At 49.9% G+C, this 12777-nt stretch overlaps 2 protein-coding genes across 6 annotated transcripts in view; both read left to right on the top strand.

Annotated features, from left to right (window-relative positions):
* The window catches only part of LOC123605640 (cadherin EGF LAG seven-pass G-type receptor 3), a 37774-nt gene extending 35155 nt beyond the window's left edge, over nt 1-2619 (top strand). For 4 of the 5 annotated variants that reach the window (XM_045492858.1, XM_045492854.1, XM_045492856.1 and 1 more), the window contains 6 exons: nt 11-106; nt 478-648; nt 1285-1464; nt 1655-1709; nt 1957-2093; nt 2331-2619. In XM_045492858.1, the coding sequence (XP_045348814.1) occupies nt 11-106; nt 478-648; nt 1285-1464; nt 1655-1709; nt 1957-2093; nt 2331-2345 (654 nt within the window). In that variant the 3' untranslated portion in view covers nt 2346-2619. The remainder of the gene's footprint in view (nt 1-10; nt 107-477; nt 649-1284; nt 1465-1654; nt 1710-1956; nt 2094-2330) is intronic. The other variant, XM_045492855.1, reaches the window with a different exon arrangement.
* Nucleotides 2620-2730: 111 nt separating this feature from the next.
* Nucleotides 2731-5231, top strand: TMEM89 (transmembrane protein 89). The gene is made up of 2 exons (XM_045492859.1): nt 2731-4640; nt 5033-5231. The coding sequence occupies exons 1-2, from the start codon at nt 4347-4349 to the stop codon at nt 5216-5218; spliced, it is 480 nt and encodes a 159-aa protein (XP_045348815.1). The 5' UTR covers nt 2731-4346; the 3' UTR covers nt 5219-5231.
* The last annotated feature ends 7546 nt before the right edge of the window (nt 5232-12777 follow it).

The following is a 12777-nucleotide window of genomic DNA, read 5'->3' as shown; positions in this document are numbered from 1 at the left end:
TTCTCTCTAGTGCGGTGTGGATGTTGACCACCTCATCTCCCGGAAGAAGAAGCTGGTCAAGAAGCAGGAGCAAAAGCTGAAGCGACTGAAGAAGCTCCAGAAACAGGCAGGGGCCTCTCTGAGCCAGGGACTCCTGGCCTCCTGACTTCTTAACCTCATTCATTCCCCTCTTCTCCCTGATGCCCCCAGGACCCCTGCTTTGCTCCCCTGGTGGGTCAGTGCTCTGGGTGGAGTTTTGTTTTCTCCCACATCCTAAGCCAGTAACAAGCGTGGACCACCACAATCCTTTTCCAATCTGGCTGTTCCTGGAGCTGGTCAGAACCCCACCACCTTCAGTCTGGCAGCCCTGGGTCCCAAGCTTCAGTTCCTGGCCTGCCTACCTGCCCAAAGCCTGGGGGTGGTACCAGACTTGCCTGGCTTGGCTGTCAGATGACAGCTGGGACAGCTTTTTACGGCCCCTCTCTTCCCCTGACCTAGACTGCCGCCTCCAAGGACACTTCTGTTTCTATCGAAGTCAACTCCAGCACCAGAGACATGGAGAGCAACAACATGGAGGACTCCAAGGCCGAGGGAGAGGGGTCAGCCATGAGCTGCAGAGATGGGGGTGCCCATGCATGTCCTGAGAGGAAGGCCACGGACCTGCCAGCTGTGGGTTTTAAGTGGTTGTGCCAGTGGCAGGGGGGTGGGTGATGGATCAGATGCCCTATGGGGAGAGGTCTAGTGATGTGCCGTAGATTCTGCTTGTGGCTCTCTGGTCTGCCATCAGAAGACCTTGAATTTGTAGAGTTCACAAGACCCCACGGTCTGTGCTCATGGGTAAAGGGAAAGGATTGGGAGTGGGGGAAAAATATGGGATCAAAAGGGATGCCAGGCTCAACTAGAGACCCAGATGGTATGCCAGGGTGTCTGCGTTTGCACATGTGTCCCTGGGCCCCCTCCCTGCTCCGCCCTGGCTGACTGAGGGTAGGCTACAATTGCCCAGCGCCCTCCCTTCTTAAGCCTCCCTAGTAAGCCTGGGTGCAGGAGGTAACAGAGCAGTATATGCAAGTCTGTATGTGCTCCTGAGTCTGGGCATCCTCTCCTGTGTGTCCTCATGTGTCCCTCTTGCCTTTGCATACAAGAGACTCCCCACATCCTGGTTCTCCAGTGTCCCCTGAATGTCCCAATATATGTGGGTGTTTACGTGCGTGCTCCCACATCTGACCCTATGTGTCCTTGTATGTCTGTGTGCTCCTTGACATCACCCCTTCATGGGCAGCCTTTGCAGTGTGTCTGGTTTGCCAGCAGGTGAGCACAGGGAATGAGCTAGAAGGTATGGCAGCCAGCGGTCAAGAAGGTGCTAAGGCCCCAGATGTGACCACACTGAAAGCCCTGGGCCTGCCTCAGCCGCACTTCCACAGCCTCATCCTGGATCTGGGAGCCCTCTCTTTTGTGGACACTGTGTGCCTCAAGAGCCTGAAGAATGTAAGGGGCTGGGGGCTGGGGACACTCCTAAGAAGAGCCCTGGGAGAGGACAAGGCCCCCTCAAGCCTCCTGACCCCATAACTAGATCCAAGAGCCCTCTGAGCTCCCCCTCAAAACTCCCTCCCACCACAGCCTCCCTCTTCGGAACCCGCAAGGCTCCCTCTGAGTCTGGCCCCCTTTTCTGCTGCAGATTTTCCGTGACTTCCGAGAGATCGAGGTGGAGGTGTACATGGCCGCCTGCCACAGTGCGTGGGGTGGGGACATGAGCGGTCTGGGAGGGGAGTGGGCTCTTCCAGCCAAGGAGTTAAGGTCTCTGAAACTGGAGGTCAGAGGTGTCTTGAGGGGGCAGGGGTCAAGGATCAAGAGTGACTGGAGGTTTAGATGTAGCCTCAGGGGTAGAGGTCAGGGACGAAATGGGTCGGTATTCGGGGGACTGGGGTTGGGGTTCCTGGTGGTTCTATGAGTCAGGGGAGACCTATTCCTTGCCTACAGCCCCTGTGGTTGCCCAGCTTGAGGCTGGGCACTTCTTCGATGCATCGATCACTAAGCAGCATCTCTTTGCCTCTGTCCACGACGCTGTCCTCTTTGCCCTCCAACACCCGAGGTCCAGCCCTGCCTGCCCTGTTTTGGTGAGCTGGCCTCTGTCTTGCTGAGCTTTTTGTCTGTCTACTGCTTGTCCCTACCCTGACCCCCAGCTTCAGGAAGTCCACCCTTCCTGGATGGATCTGCCCCTGGTGGACCCATTGCTGCCCCTTCCTGCCTTTAGCTGAAGCTGCTCCTGGGAGCAGGGGTTGCTGTCCTGGGGGAAGGGGCTGATATGTGTCCTTTGGAAACTGACCAGAGCCTCCCCTCCTCTGCCTCCTCAGATGACCAAACTCTGACCATGCTGCCACCCTGCCTGAGACTGCTCCCCTCTGAATGTTGTAACTTGTGAGAACGACCCCCCCCCCCAACCCTGGGCTGCCTCCAGATGTCCCCCAGGAGTCCCCTCCGTATAAACACACACACACATACACACAACTCAGGGATGGAGGTTCTGGGACTCCAACTTCAGTGCTATAGGCCTGGGATGGGGCACTGGAGTCAGACTGGCACTGGCTGGGTTGGGGGAAGATGTATGATTTTAGCCCCAGAAATAAAGATTTATTTGCCTAACACCAGGCTCTGCTGTGCCTTGGTGGGGGCTTGGTGGGGTGGGCAGCCATCTACAGCCCTGGCTCCTGACCTTTCTTATGCCCCAAAGTGGGGACTGGAGTCAGAAGTTGGGGGGAAGGTTTGGGGAGGGCAGAGTCAGGTGAGACAGCAGACAGGCACCAGAGGGAAAGTTATGGGGCCCAGGGTGGGGGTACCCCAGGTCCAAGTTCCCCAGCTGCTCTCAACCCTTGGCACCTATGTCTTCATCTGGAAGATAGTTGGAATCAGAGCTTCTTCTCAGGAATGATCCCAATGAGGTGCAGCCCCCGGAGGGTGTGAGTGAACGGCGGGGGGGGGGGGGGGGTGCGGGGAAGCATGGTGTTCACAGGTGCTGCTGGTCTGTGTTTAGAAGAATGTGCAGGATTGTCCACTTGGGAAAATGCCTGTTCATAATCATTACATCACCTGGGCTCTGCAGGTCATGGTCAACCAAGAAACGTGCTCATTTCTACCATAAAATGCCAGCATCTAGGCATGTTCCCTAGTGGGCAGCAGTGGGCCTTTAGGCCAGCTGAGCTCTGAGTGATGGCGGGGCAGTGCGGCTAGAATCTTTCTGGGCCTGTGTCTCGGCAGTATAGTGAAATGATGATTATACCCACTTCCTGGGTTGCTCAGTGAATATTAAATGAGTCAGTGCCACAAAATGCTTACAGCAATGCTGGGCTCGAGTCACCTGCTCAAAAGCACATGAACACTGCTGTCCCCCAGGTACTGACCAGGTGCTCAGCTCTGTGCTGGACAAGTGGACAGAGGCTGACCCCTCCTTCAAGTCACCGAAGCGCCCCTTGTCCAGCTCAGTTTTTATCGTGTTCTGCATCAGCACCCTGTTCTGTGTTCATGAATCCTCCTCCCTGCCCCAGCCCCCAGAATCACAGCCCAGGAAGTCAGAGCTTTTTATCTGCTTTGTCACACGTATCTCAGCACCAGGAATGGTGCCTGGCGTGCTTGGCAAATATTGGGTGAGTGAAGCTTATGTGTCTGAGTGGAGGGCAGACCTCAAATAAGAAACTGCAGAGAGTTAGAACTTCTTTGAAGAAAAAAAAAAAAACAGGGTCACACGACACAGAAGGGACTGTGTTGCCCAGTATGCTCATGGGAGGGAAGCTAAGGGAGCAGATGACACAGACTGAAACACCAGCCATGAGAAATGGAGGACCGTGTCCTGGCATAGGGAACAGCACTTGTTTTGGGGAACACCGGAGAGGCCTGCCTGAGTCTGGAGGGAGGCCACAGCACACAGGACCTCACAGGCCAGAGAGAACCTTCAGGCTTTGTTCAGAGCCTGTGGGGGCCCCACAGTTTTGAGGGCTCACCCTACTGTGATTTGGACTGTGGGGTAGGCTGGGCTTTGGGGACGAGCAAGCGGCTCTGTGCCAGACAGCAGCCTTAGGGACCATGGGGTGTTAGAATTTGAGGGACTGAATGTTAGGTGAGGAAGGAAGCAGGGAGGAGGCTGGGGGAAGGAGTTGTTCTTCAGTCCTGGGCTGGCTAAGAGATCGGCACCCAAGCCTCAAGCATACCGCCTATCTTGGCCCTGGAAGCCCCCCTTCCCCACCCTGCTGTGTTTTCTGGCCAGTCTGCCCCTCAGGAAAGGCCATGGACCCAGCTGGAACCTGCTGCCTGCCCCTGGGGGAGGGGTGTTTGTCTGTTGCCAGGCACCCAGGTTCCACCCGGGACTTGGCACAGCCATGCTGCTCACACCGTTCACCCTGCTACTGCTGCCCCTGCTGGCGATGCCAGCCCCCTCCCATGCCTGGTCACGGCCCCTGTGGTACCAGGTGGGGCTGGACCTACAGCCCTGGGGGTGTCATCCGAACACCTTGGAAGGCTGTGGGGGCAGTCTGGGCTGTCCTGGCCACTGGATGGGCCTGGGAATGAACCGCATCTACCCTGTGGCTGGGGTCACACTCACCACCACCATGATGCTGATGGTCAGCCGTGCGGTGCTACAGCGGTGGCGCTCCCAGGGCACTAAGTCTGAGGTGAGCACAGCACTGCTCTGTTCCCCCAGCCTCCTGCCTCCACTCAGACCCAGTGAGATCACGTCCTCTACCCAACCCTCCCCCAGTCAACCTACCCATGCCTGTGCCCCTCCCCCACCGCTCACACTCTCTGGTCCCTACATCTGTCCGCACCCATCAACCCCTGACCACTCCCAGTACTCTGTCCCCATCTGTCCCTCCGCCCCTTAATATCCTTATTCCTCATCCAGCCCCCTTGGCCCCCACGACCACCCCAGCCTATGGCAGACCCTTGGTGACCCTCCACCACCATCTGCCTTCCTATGCCCTTCTCCCTGGCCCCATTGCTGCCCCTCACCGCACCCTGATCCCATCCCTCTGCTCTCACTCTTGCCTCTTGGTCCTATCCTCAGCACCCGCAGGTGACCACTAGCCCCTCCGGACCCTGGAAACGGCGGAATCCGATCTCAGACCGCGCCCTGCTCATTGGGGTCCTGCACATGCTGGATGCCCTCCTGGTCCATATTGACCGCCACCTGCGGCGTATAACCACCAGACAGAAAACCCCAATAAAGGGGTCTCCCACCCAGAGTGGGTGACCCAACATATGTCTCTCTTTGCCTGGTGGCCAGTCGGGGTGGGGGTGGCCTGAGGCTCTGGGCCAGGCTCAGGCCTGTGTGTGTGTCGTCTCCAAGCTCGCCTGGACCCTGTGTCTCCTTTTTATTTTTGCAGTCGGCAGACTTGAGGCCTCTGTGCCCAGGATGGGTGGGCATGTGGGGCTGACTCACACTCCTCCATTGCCCCCACTGACAGCCCCCTCTTCCTTAAGGTCTCACTCATAAATACATCTCCTTCTCCAGGGCTCCTTAGGGGCCCTGGTGTGGTGGGACAAGACTTGACCATCAGGGAAGACTTGGCTAGTCCATGGAGGGCTGCCCAGAGGAGGTAACAACCTGACTGAGTCAGTGAGGGCACCCAGTTGGGGATGAGGGGGGTCGGGAGGTGGAGGGTGAGCCTTGGCCACCTTCATCTTTATGGCGGCCTCAACCGTGCTCTGGCACCCGAGTGGTCCTTGCTCTAAGGCCCCTGAAAGTGGAGTGAGGGCTGAACTTCACCCCTTCTCTTCCTTCTACTGAGGACAATCCAGGTTGAGTGGGTACTGAGGCCTATGCATGTTTATCTGTTTTAGAAAAAGAATATAAAATTACGAATTCAAAAATAGAAATAAGTGCATTAAAATGAAAAAATGGTGAGAGATTATAAATGTTAAAAAGCTGACACTACAGGAGCTCCTGGGTGGCTTATTCTGTTAAGCGTCCGACTCTTGATCTCAACTCAGGCCTTGATCTCAGGGTTGTGAGTTCAAGCTCCACTTTGGGCTCCACAATGGGCATGAAGCCTACTTAAGAAAAAAAAAAAAAGTGATGCTGCAATGCAAAATCCAGACCAATAATGTGTTTGTGGCGACTTCCTAACACATTAATACTTGTACTCCTATACTTTCCGGCTGCTGACTCTGATAACCTCTATATAGGATGAAGATTTTGTAGTACAGAGGGGACATATCCTCTATACACAGAAAATAGATGAATTCAGTCTTCCTTCTAACATGGTTGATTGTTGAAATTTGTGTTTTAATTATTGATAGTTTAGAAAATCCCTCTCCTGAACTATTATTGATGATGTCACATAAATTGTCTGGATGTTTTTCAAATTTGGAAAACTGCCATCAACTTGCTTTCATACAGAAGCTCTATATTTTGGAAGAATTTCCCAAAGGTAGGCTCTGGCTCCACATACATTTCAAAACTTGTTTTCTCTCCATGGCTCACAATTTTTCTAGCACCGGGCACTCTGGGGCAGGTGCTAAATGCAATAGGATCCTGCATTTCTGTCCTGACCAGAAGCTCTGTCTGACCTGGCAGGAGGTTCCTGGAGGCCTCATGTACCAGGACAGAAATGACAAGGTGAATGCACACCCGAGTGGAGCAACCACATTAGGTCCCTCTAAACCCCGGCCAAGTGTGTCCCCTTGGTAAACTTGGAGGTGGTCTCCTTTCAGGGAAGCCCGCTGCTGCCAGTCATCAAGAAGGGTCTCAGCTGCAGGCGGCCTCGTCACAGCTAGTTTTTGCCCTTGGCACAACCCTTGCCCTCTCTCCCTCAGATGCTGATCTCGACTCCCTGGTAAATGTCCTAATCTCCCTCTGGGGGAGTCTGCTTCCTAGAGAACCCAACGTGGGACAATCCCCAACCCACCTTCCTCTTGGCTGAACCCCCCCAAATGTTATAACTTCTCCAGTATCCCCGTAAGAGGTGAGGTAGGATGGAGGGATTGACTAGAAAAGGACAGAGGTTCTAACTATATGCAGTTAGAATATCTTCATTTCGTGAGTTTAAAAAAGACTTGCCTCTATGGACACACTCCTGGGGCTCCTCCCAAGGTCTGGAAGAGAAGGGCATCGAAGCTTGAGATTCATCAGCCTCTTGTTAGGCCCACTTCTACATTCTACAAGGTTCAGTAAGCACCTACCATTTGCTAGTCTATTGTGGATACCAGGATCCATGGATGTACAGAACAGAACCGGCTCCTCTCTTACTCAAATGGGAGGGTGGTGGTGGTGGTGGTGAAACCAACTCAATAAAAGCCATGACTCTGCAGAGAGATGTGCTGGCCTAGTCAGGGCAGTGGGCAGCAGGCGGGTGGGGGCATGGAGCAAAGGTGGGCTGACTGCTGACACTTGAAAAGTGAGGTGACTAAAGTAGGGGACAGTGCTCCAGTCAGAATGACGGGTCCTTGTGGAGGGTGTGGGGGTGGACCTTGGCCTGGTCCAGGAACTATAAGATGGTCAGAATTTCAGTGGAAAGAAGGAGCCCTGGAGAGGAGGAAGGGGCAGGCTGGGGAGGGACAGGGTTTGGTACCTCCTGGTGAGGATATGGTGGGCAGAACAGTGGCCCTTCAAGATGCCCATGGAATCTGTGGATATGTTATAGTACCTAGCAAAAAGAACTCGGCAGATGGAATTAAAGATCTTTCTGGATTATTTTGCTAGGCCCAATGGAATCACATGAGCCCTTAAAAGTGATGAAGAGGGCAGGAGAGTTGGTTAGATTTAAATCGTGAGAGGTACTTGATCCTCTGTTTCTGGTTTTGAAGATGGGGGAAGGGATCTCCCACCATCCAAAAATCCAAGGAATTCAGGCGAGCTCTGGAAGCTGGAGATAACTCTCTGGTGACAGCCAGCAAGAAAACAGGAACCTGAGACCTACAACCACTAGGATCTAAATTCTACCAACAACCCAAATGATCAAGGACACAAATTCTCTCCTAGAACCTCCAGAAATGAACATAGCCCTGCTGATGCCTTAATTTCAGCCAAATGAGATACATGTTGGACTTTGAGCCTATAGAATGGTGAGATAATAAATTTGTGTTCTGAGCCATTGAGTCTGAGGTAATTTGTCATGCTGGCAATAGAAAACTAATACAGATGTTGATATCGAGAGCAAGGTACTACTGTAACAAAGTCCAGAAACATGGAAATGGCTTTGGAATTGAGCAGTGAACAAAAGGTGGAAGAATGTCAAGGAGCATAATGGAAAAAGCCAAGACAGCCTTAAACCATTAGCAGAAATCTTGACTTTGAGAATGCTGCCAGTGAGGGTTCAGAAGGAAATGAGGAACATGTTATTGGAAACCAGGAGGTTTCCTTTCCTCCTTTTCTCCTTTCCGGGAGGAAAGCTTAGTGGAGTTGTGTCCAGCAGTTTGGTGAAAGGCAGAACTTGTGAATGATGAAAGTGGACATTAAGTAGAGGAGATTTCCAAGGAAACTGTTGAAAATTCAGCCTCTGCTCTTTTTGCTATTTATGGTAAAATGCAAGAGGAGGGAGAAAGATTGAGAGAAAAATGGTCAAAACAGAACCAGGACCTGATACTGGAAATTCTCAGCCAACTGTCCAAAAAAACACTTTCCCCCAAATTATTGGAGTTGATGTAATTCTGTTTTTGTAATAAATTTTTTTGATGTTTTATTTTTTGAGAGACAGAGACACAGTGAGAGCAGGAGAGTGGCAGAGAAAGAGGGAGACATAGAATCTAAAGTGGGCTCCAGGCTCTGAGCTATCAGCACAGAGCCCCATGCGGGGCTCGAACCCACAAATGCGAGATCATGACCTGAGCCAAAGTCAGATTCTCAACCGACTGAGCCACCCAGGCACCCCTATATAATTCTAATCAAATTAGGTTTTTCTTTTAGATGGAATATTCTTTTTACAAATCATTTAGAACAGGGTGTGACATCACAAAAGATGGCAGAGTAGGACTCTCCAGGAATCCTTTTCTCCACCAAAAATAACTATCAAGCTAGCAGAAACTGCAGCAGCTATTTTTGGAACTCAGAAGTCTAGTTGAACACTTGCAGCATCCAAGGGAGAACTTGATGGAAGAATTCAATTCAATGAATTTCCCTGTTTCAACCCCCACAGGCTGAAGCAGCTTCCCAGCTGCAGGGAATTTAAGTAGACCTCACCCCCCACCCCCATCCCCACCTTTCCTTTGGGAGCAAGACGTTTAAGGAAATCTTTGTCAGGTCACTGGCTGATTGCAGAAATAATAAATTAGAAACTTCAATTACTACACACAACAAGGGATATACACTTTGTAAAAGTAGTATGGAAAGGTCATGATAGCTCCACTCCTCAACAAGCTGAAATCAGCAATCCCTAAAGAGAGAATTCGATCTCCAGAATTATCATATGTAACACTCAGAACGTCCAGTTCTCAACAAACATTACAAAATATGCTAAGAAATGGGAAAGTGAGGGGCGCCTGGGTGGCGCAGTCGGTTGAGCGTCCGACTTCAGCCAGGTCGCGATCTCGCGGTCCGTGAGTTCGAGCCCCGCGTCGGGCTCTGGGCTGATGGCTCGGAGCCTGGAGCCTGTTTCCGATTCTGTGTCTCCCTCTCTCTCTGCACCTCCCCCGTTCATGCTCTGTCTCTCTCTGTCCCAAAAATAAATAAACGTTGAAAAAAAAAATTTAAAAAAAAAAAAAAAAAAAAAGAAATGGGAAAGTGAGGCCCATTTGCAGAGAAAAAAAGGAACCTGACAGGAAACATCCCTAAGTACGTCCAGGCAATGGAATTATTAGTGAAAGGACACTATAGACAAATAGCTAAAGAAAACCAGAAAAATAATGTCTGCCTAAAATTAGAATATCAGTAAAAACGAAAATTTTAATGGGCACCTGGGTGGCTCAGTTGGTTGGGTGTCCAACTTCAGCTCAGGTCATGATCTCATGGCTCGTGAGTTTGAGCCCCATGTCGGGTTCTGTGCTGACAGCTCAGAGCCTGGAGGCTGCTTAGGATTCTGTGTCTCCCTCTCTCTCTGCCCCTCCCCTGATCATGCTCTGTCTCTCTCTCTCTCCTTCAAAAATAAATAAACATTAAAAAAATTAAATAGGAAAAAAACCCACAAAATTTTAAGTGGATCTAAAAATTCTGGAGCTGAAGACTAGAATACCTGAAATGGAAAACTCACGAGAAGGGTTCAGCAACAGATTGGAGCAGACAGAAGAAAGGGTCAGTGAGCTTAAAAGTAAGATGACTGAAATTATCCAGTCTGAGAATCGGAAAGAAAAAGGATGAAGAAAAAATGTGCAGCTCTTGAGGAACTTGTAGGACACTATTAAGCAGAAAAATATATGCATTGCGGAAGTTTCAGGCAGAGTAGAAAGAGAGAAAGGGGCAGAAAAAAATTTTTGAATAATGGCCACCCCCTTCCCCTCATATCTGATGAAAGGCACATCCAAAAAGTTTGGTTTGGTGGTATGGGGCTTAGCGTAAATGACTATTTTGGATCTCTTGTTTTTAACAACATATGTTGTATGATCCCACCAATGTGAGATACTTAAAATAGGCAAGTTTATACAGAAAAAAAGCAGAATCGAGATTATCAGGGGCTGGAAGAAGAAGGAAATGGTCAGTTATTTTCTGTTTAGGATGCTGAAAAAGTTCTGGAAATAGTGGTGACGATTGCACAACATTTTGGATGTAATTAATGCCACTGAGTTGTATACTTAGTAAAGATACTAAATTTTATGTATATGTTAGGACAATGTAAATCTAAAAAAATTTTTTTAATATGAAAAAAATTTTTTAAATAGGAAAAAATCCAGAATAAACTGGTGAGTATATCAAACAAATACTGAGTGAGAAGAGTAAGTTGAGTGCCAGAGCCTTCTCAGGCAGCCCACACAGACCTGGTTACGTGTTTGAGAATTTCTGGGGTGGGTAATAAAGGAGATATGGATAGAGATGGACAGAAAAAGAAGGTCTGGTCAAGAAATGTTGTTAGAGGGGCGCCTGGGTGGCGCAGTCGGTTAAGCGTCCGACTTCAGCCAGGTCACGATCTCGCGGTCCGTGAGTTCGAGCCCCGCGTCAGGCTCTGGGCTGACGGCTCAGAGCCTGGAGCCTGTTTCCGATTCTGTGTCTCCCTCTCTCTCTGCCCCTCCCCCGTTCATGCTCTGTCTCTCTCTGTCCCAAAAATAAAAAATAAAAATAAACGTTGAAAAAAAAAAAAAAAAGAAATGTTGTTAGAGGGGCACCTGGTTGGCTCAGTTGGTAAAGCATGCGACTCTTGATCTCAGGGTCATGAGTTCAAGCCCCACGTTGGGCATAGAGATCACTTAGTAATAATAGAAATGCTGTTAGAAAGTTCAGTTTGCAACTCAGGGAGAAAAAGGATATTTTGACTTCACCTCATTCCATATACCAAGTAAATTCCAAAGAACAGTGAATCATCAAAGACTCTTGCCAAGTTATTGCAATGGCTGCTGCTTGTACTTGACTTTTCAGTAAACATTTCCTTTTTGACCAACATCTTGAAACACATCCTTCCCCAGACTCCTACATCACACTTCCTGGTTGTATCATTGCCTTTCCCTTCTCACGCTAGGGTAGCAGTGGGGATGGGGGACGGGGATGTAGAAGACTGGATATAGAAATTATTTGGAACAGAATTTACTAAAGGATTAAGTGGGAAATTTGAGAGAGGAATCAAGATGGCTCCTAGATTTTTTTAAAAAGTTTATTTACTTATTTTGATAGAGAACAAAGGAGAGAGAATCTCGAGCAGGCTCTGTGCTATCAGTGCAGTGGCTCCTGGTTGTTGTTGTTGTTGTTGTTTTAAGAGAGAGACAGCAGGGAAGAGGGGCAGGAGAAAGAGCATCTTTTTTTTTTTTTTAACATTTATTTATTTTTGAGAGACAGAGGCAGAGTGCAAGTAGGGGAGGGGCAAAGAGAGAGGGAAACACAGAATCTGAAGCAGGCTCCAGGCTCTGAGCTGGCAGCACAGAGCCTGACTTGGGGCTCAAATCCGTGAACCGTGAGATCATGACCTGAGCCAAAGTTGGACGCTTAACCTACTGAGCCACCCAGGTACTCTGGGAGAGAGAGAATCTTTATTTATTTATTTATTTATTTATTTATTTATTTATTTATTTTTAAACGTTTATTTATTTTTGAGACAGAGAGAGACTGAGCATGAATGGGGGAGGGTCAGAGAGAGAGAGGGAGACACAGAATCTGAAACAGGCTCCAGGCTCTGAGCTGTCAGCACAGAGCCTGATGCGGGGCTTGAACCCACAAACCACGAGATCATGACCTGAGCTGAAGTCAGATGCTTAACCAACTGAGCCACCCAGGCGCCCCTGGGAGAGAGAGAATCTTAAGCAGGCTCCATGCTGAGCATGGAGCCCAATATAGGGCTTGATCCCATGACCCTTGGATCATGACCTGAGCCCAAATCAGATAGATGCTCAACCAACGGAGTCACCCAGGCACCCCAGTGGCTCCAAGATTTTTAACCTGAGCAACTGGGTTAATGGAGGTGTCATTTACAGAGATGAAAGCAATTATAGGAGGAATAGGTTTGGGAGGGAGAGTGAAGAGTTCAGTGTTAGCCATGTTTAATTCTCCAGGGGAGATAGTGAATTATGGGAATATGGAGCCATTGTATGTACAGACAGAACTGAAGCCATGAGGCTGGATGAGATGACCGGAAAGCAGTCTTGATCAGGAAGTGAAGAGGTAGCCAGAACTGAGCCCTGGGTTCTCACTCTGTTAGATTGGGAGGTGAGGAAGAACCAGCCAAGGTTCTTGGATTG

Source organism: Leopardus geoffroyi, chromosome A2 (genome assembly GCF_018350155.1).
Source record: "Leopardus geoffroyi isolate Oge1 chromosome A2, O.geoffroyi_Oge1_pat1.0, whole genome shotgun sequence".
NCBI lineage: Eukaryota > Metazoa > Chordata > Mammalia > Carnivora > Felidae > Leopardus > Leopardus geoffroyi.
Note: the sequence above shows the minus strand (reverse complement) of the source record. Positions and strands in the feature narration are given on the sequence as shown.

Bases quoted from the DNA above. Each gene is read 5' to 3' on its own strand.
- TMEM89 (XM_045492859.1), top strand. From the start codon at position 4,347: ATGCTGCTCACACCGTTCACCCTGCTACTGCTGCCCCTGCTGGCGATG. The intron at 4,641-5,032 runs GTGAGCACAGCA...TCCTATCCTCAG, and splicing joins CCCAGGGCACTAAGTCTGAG to CACCCGCAGGTGACCACTAG.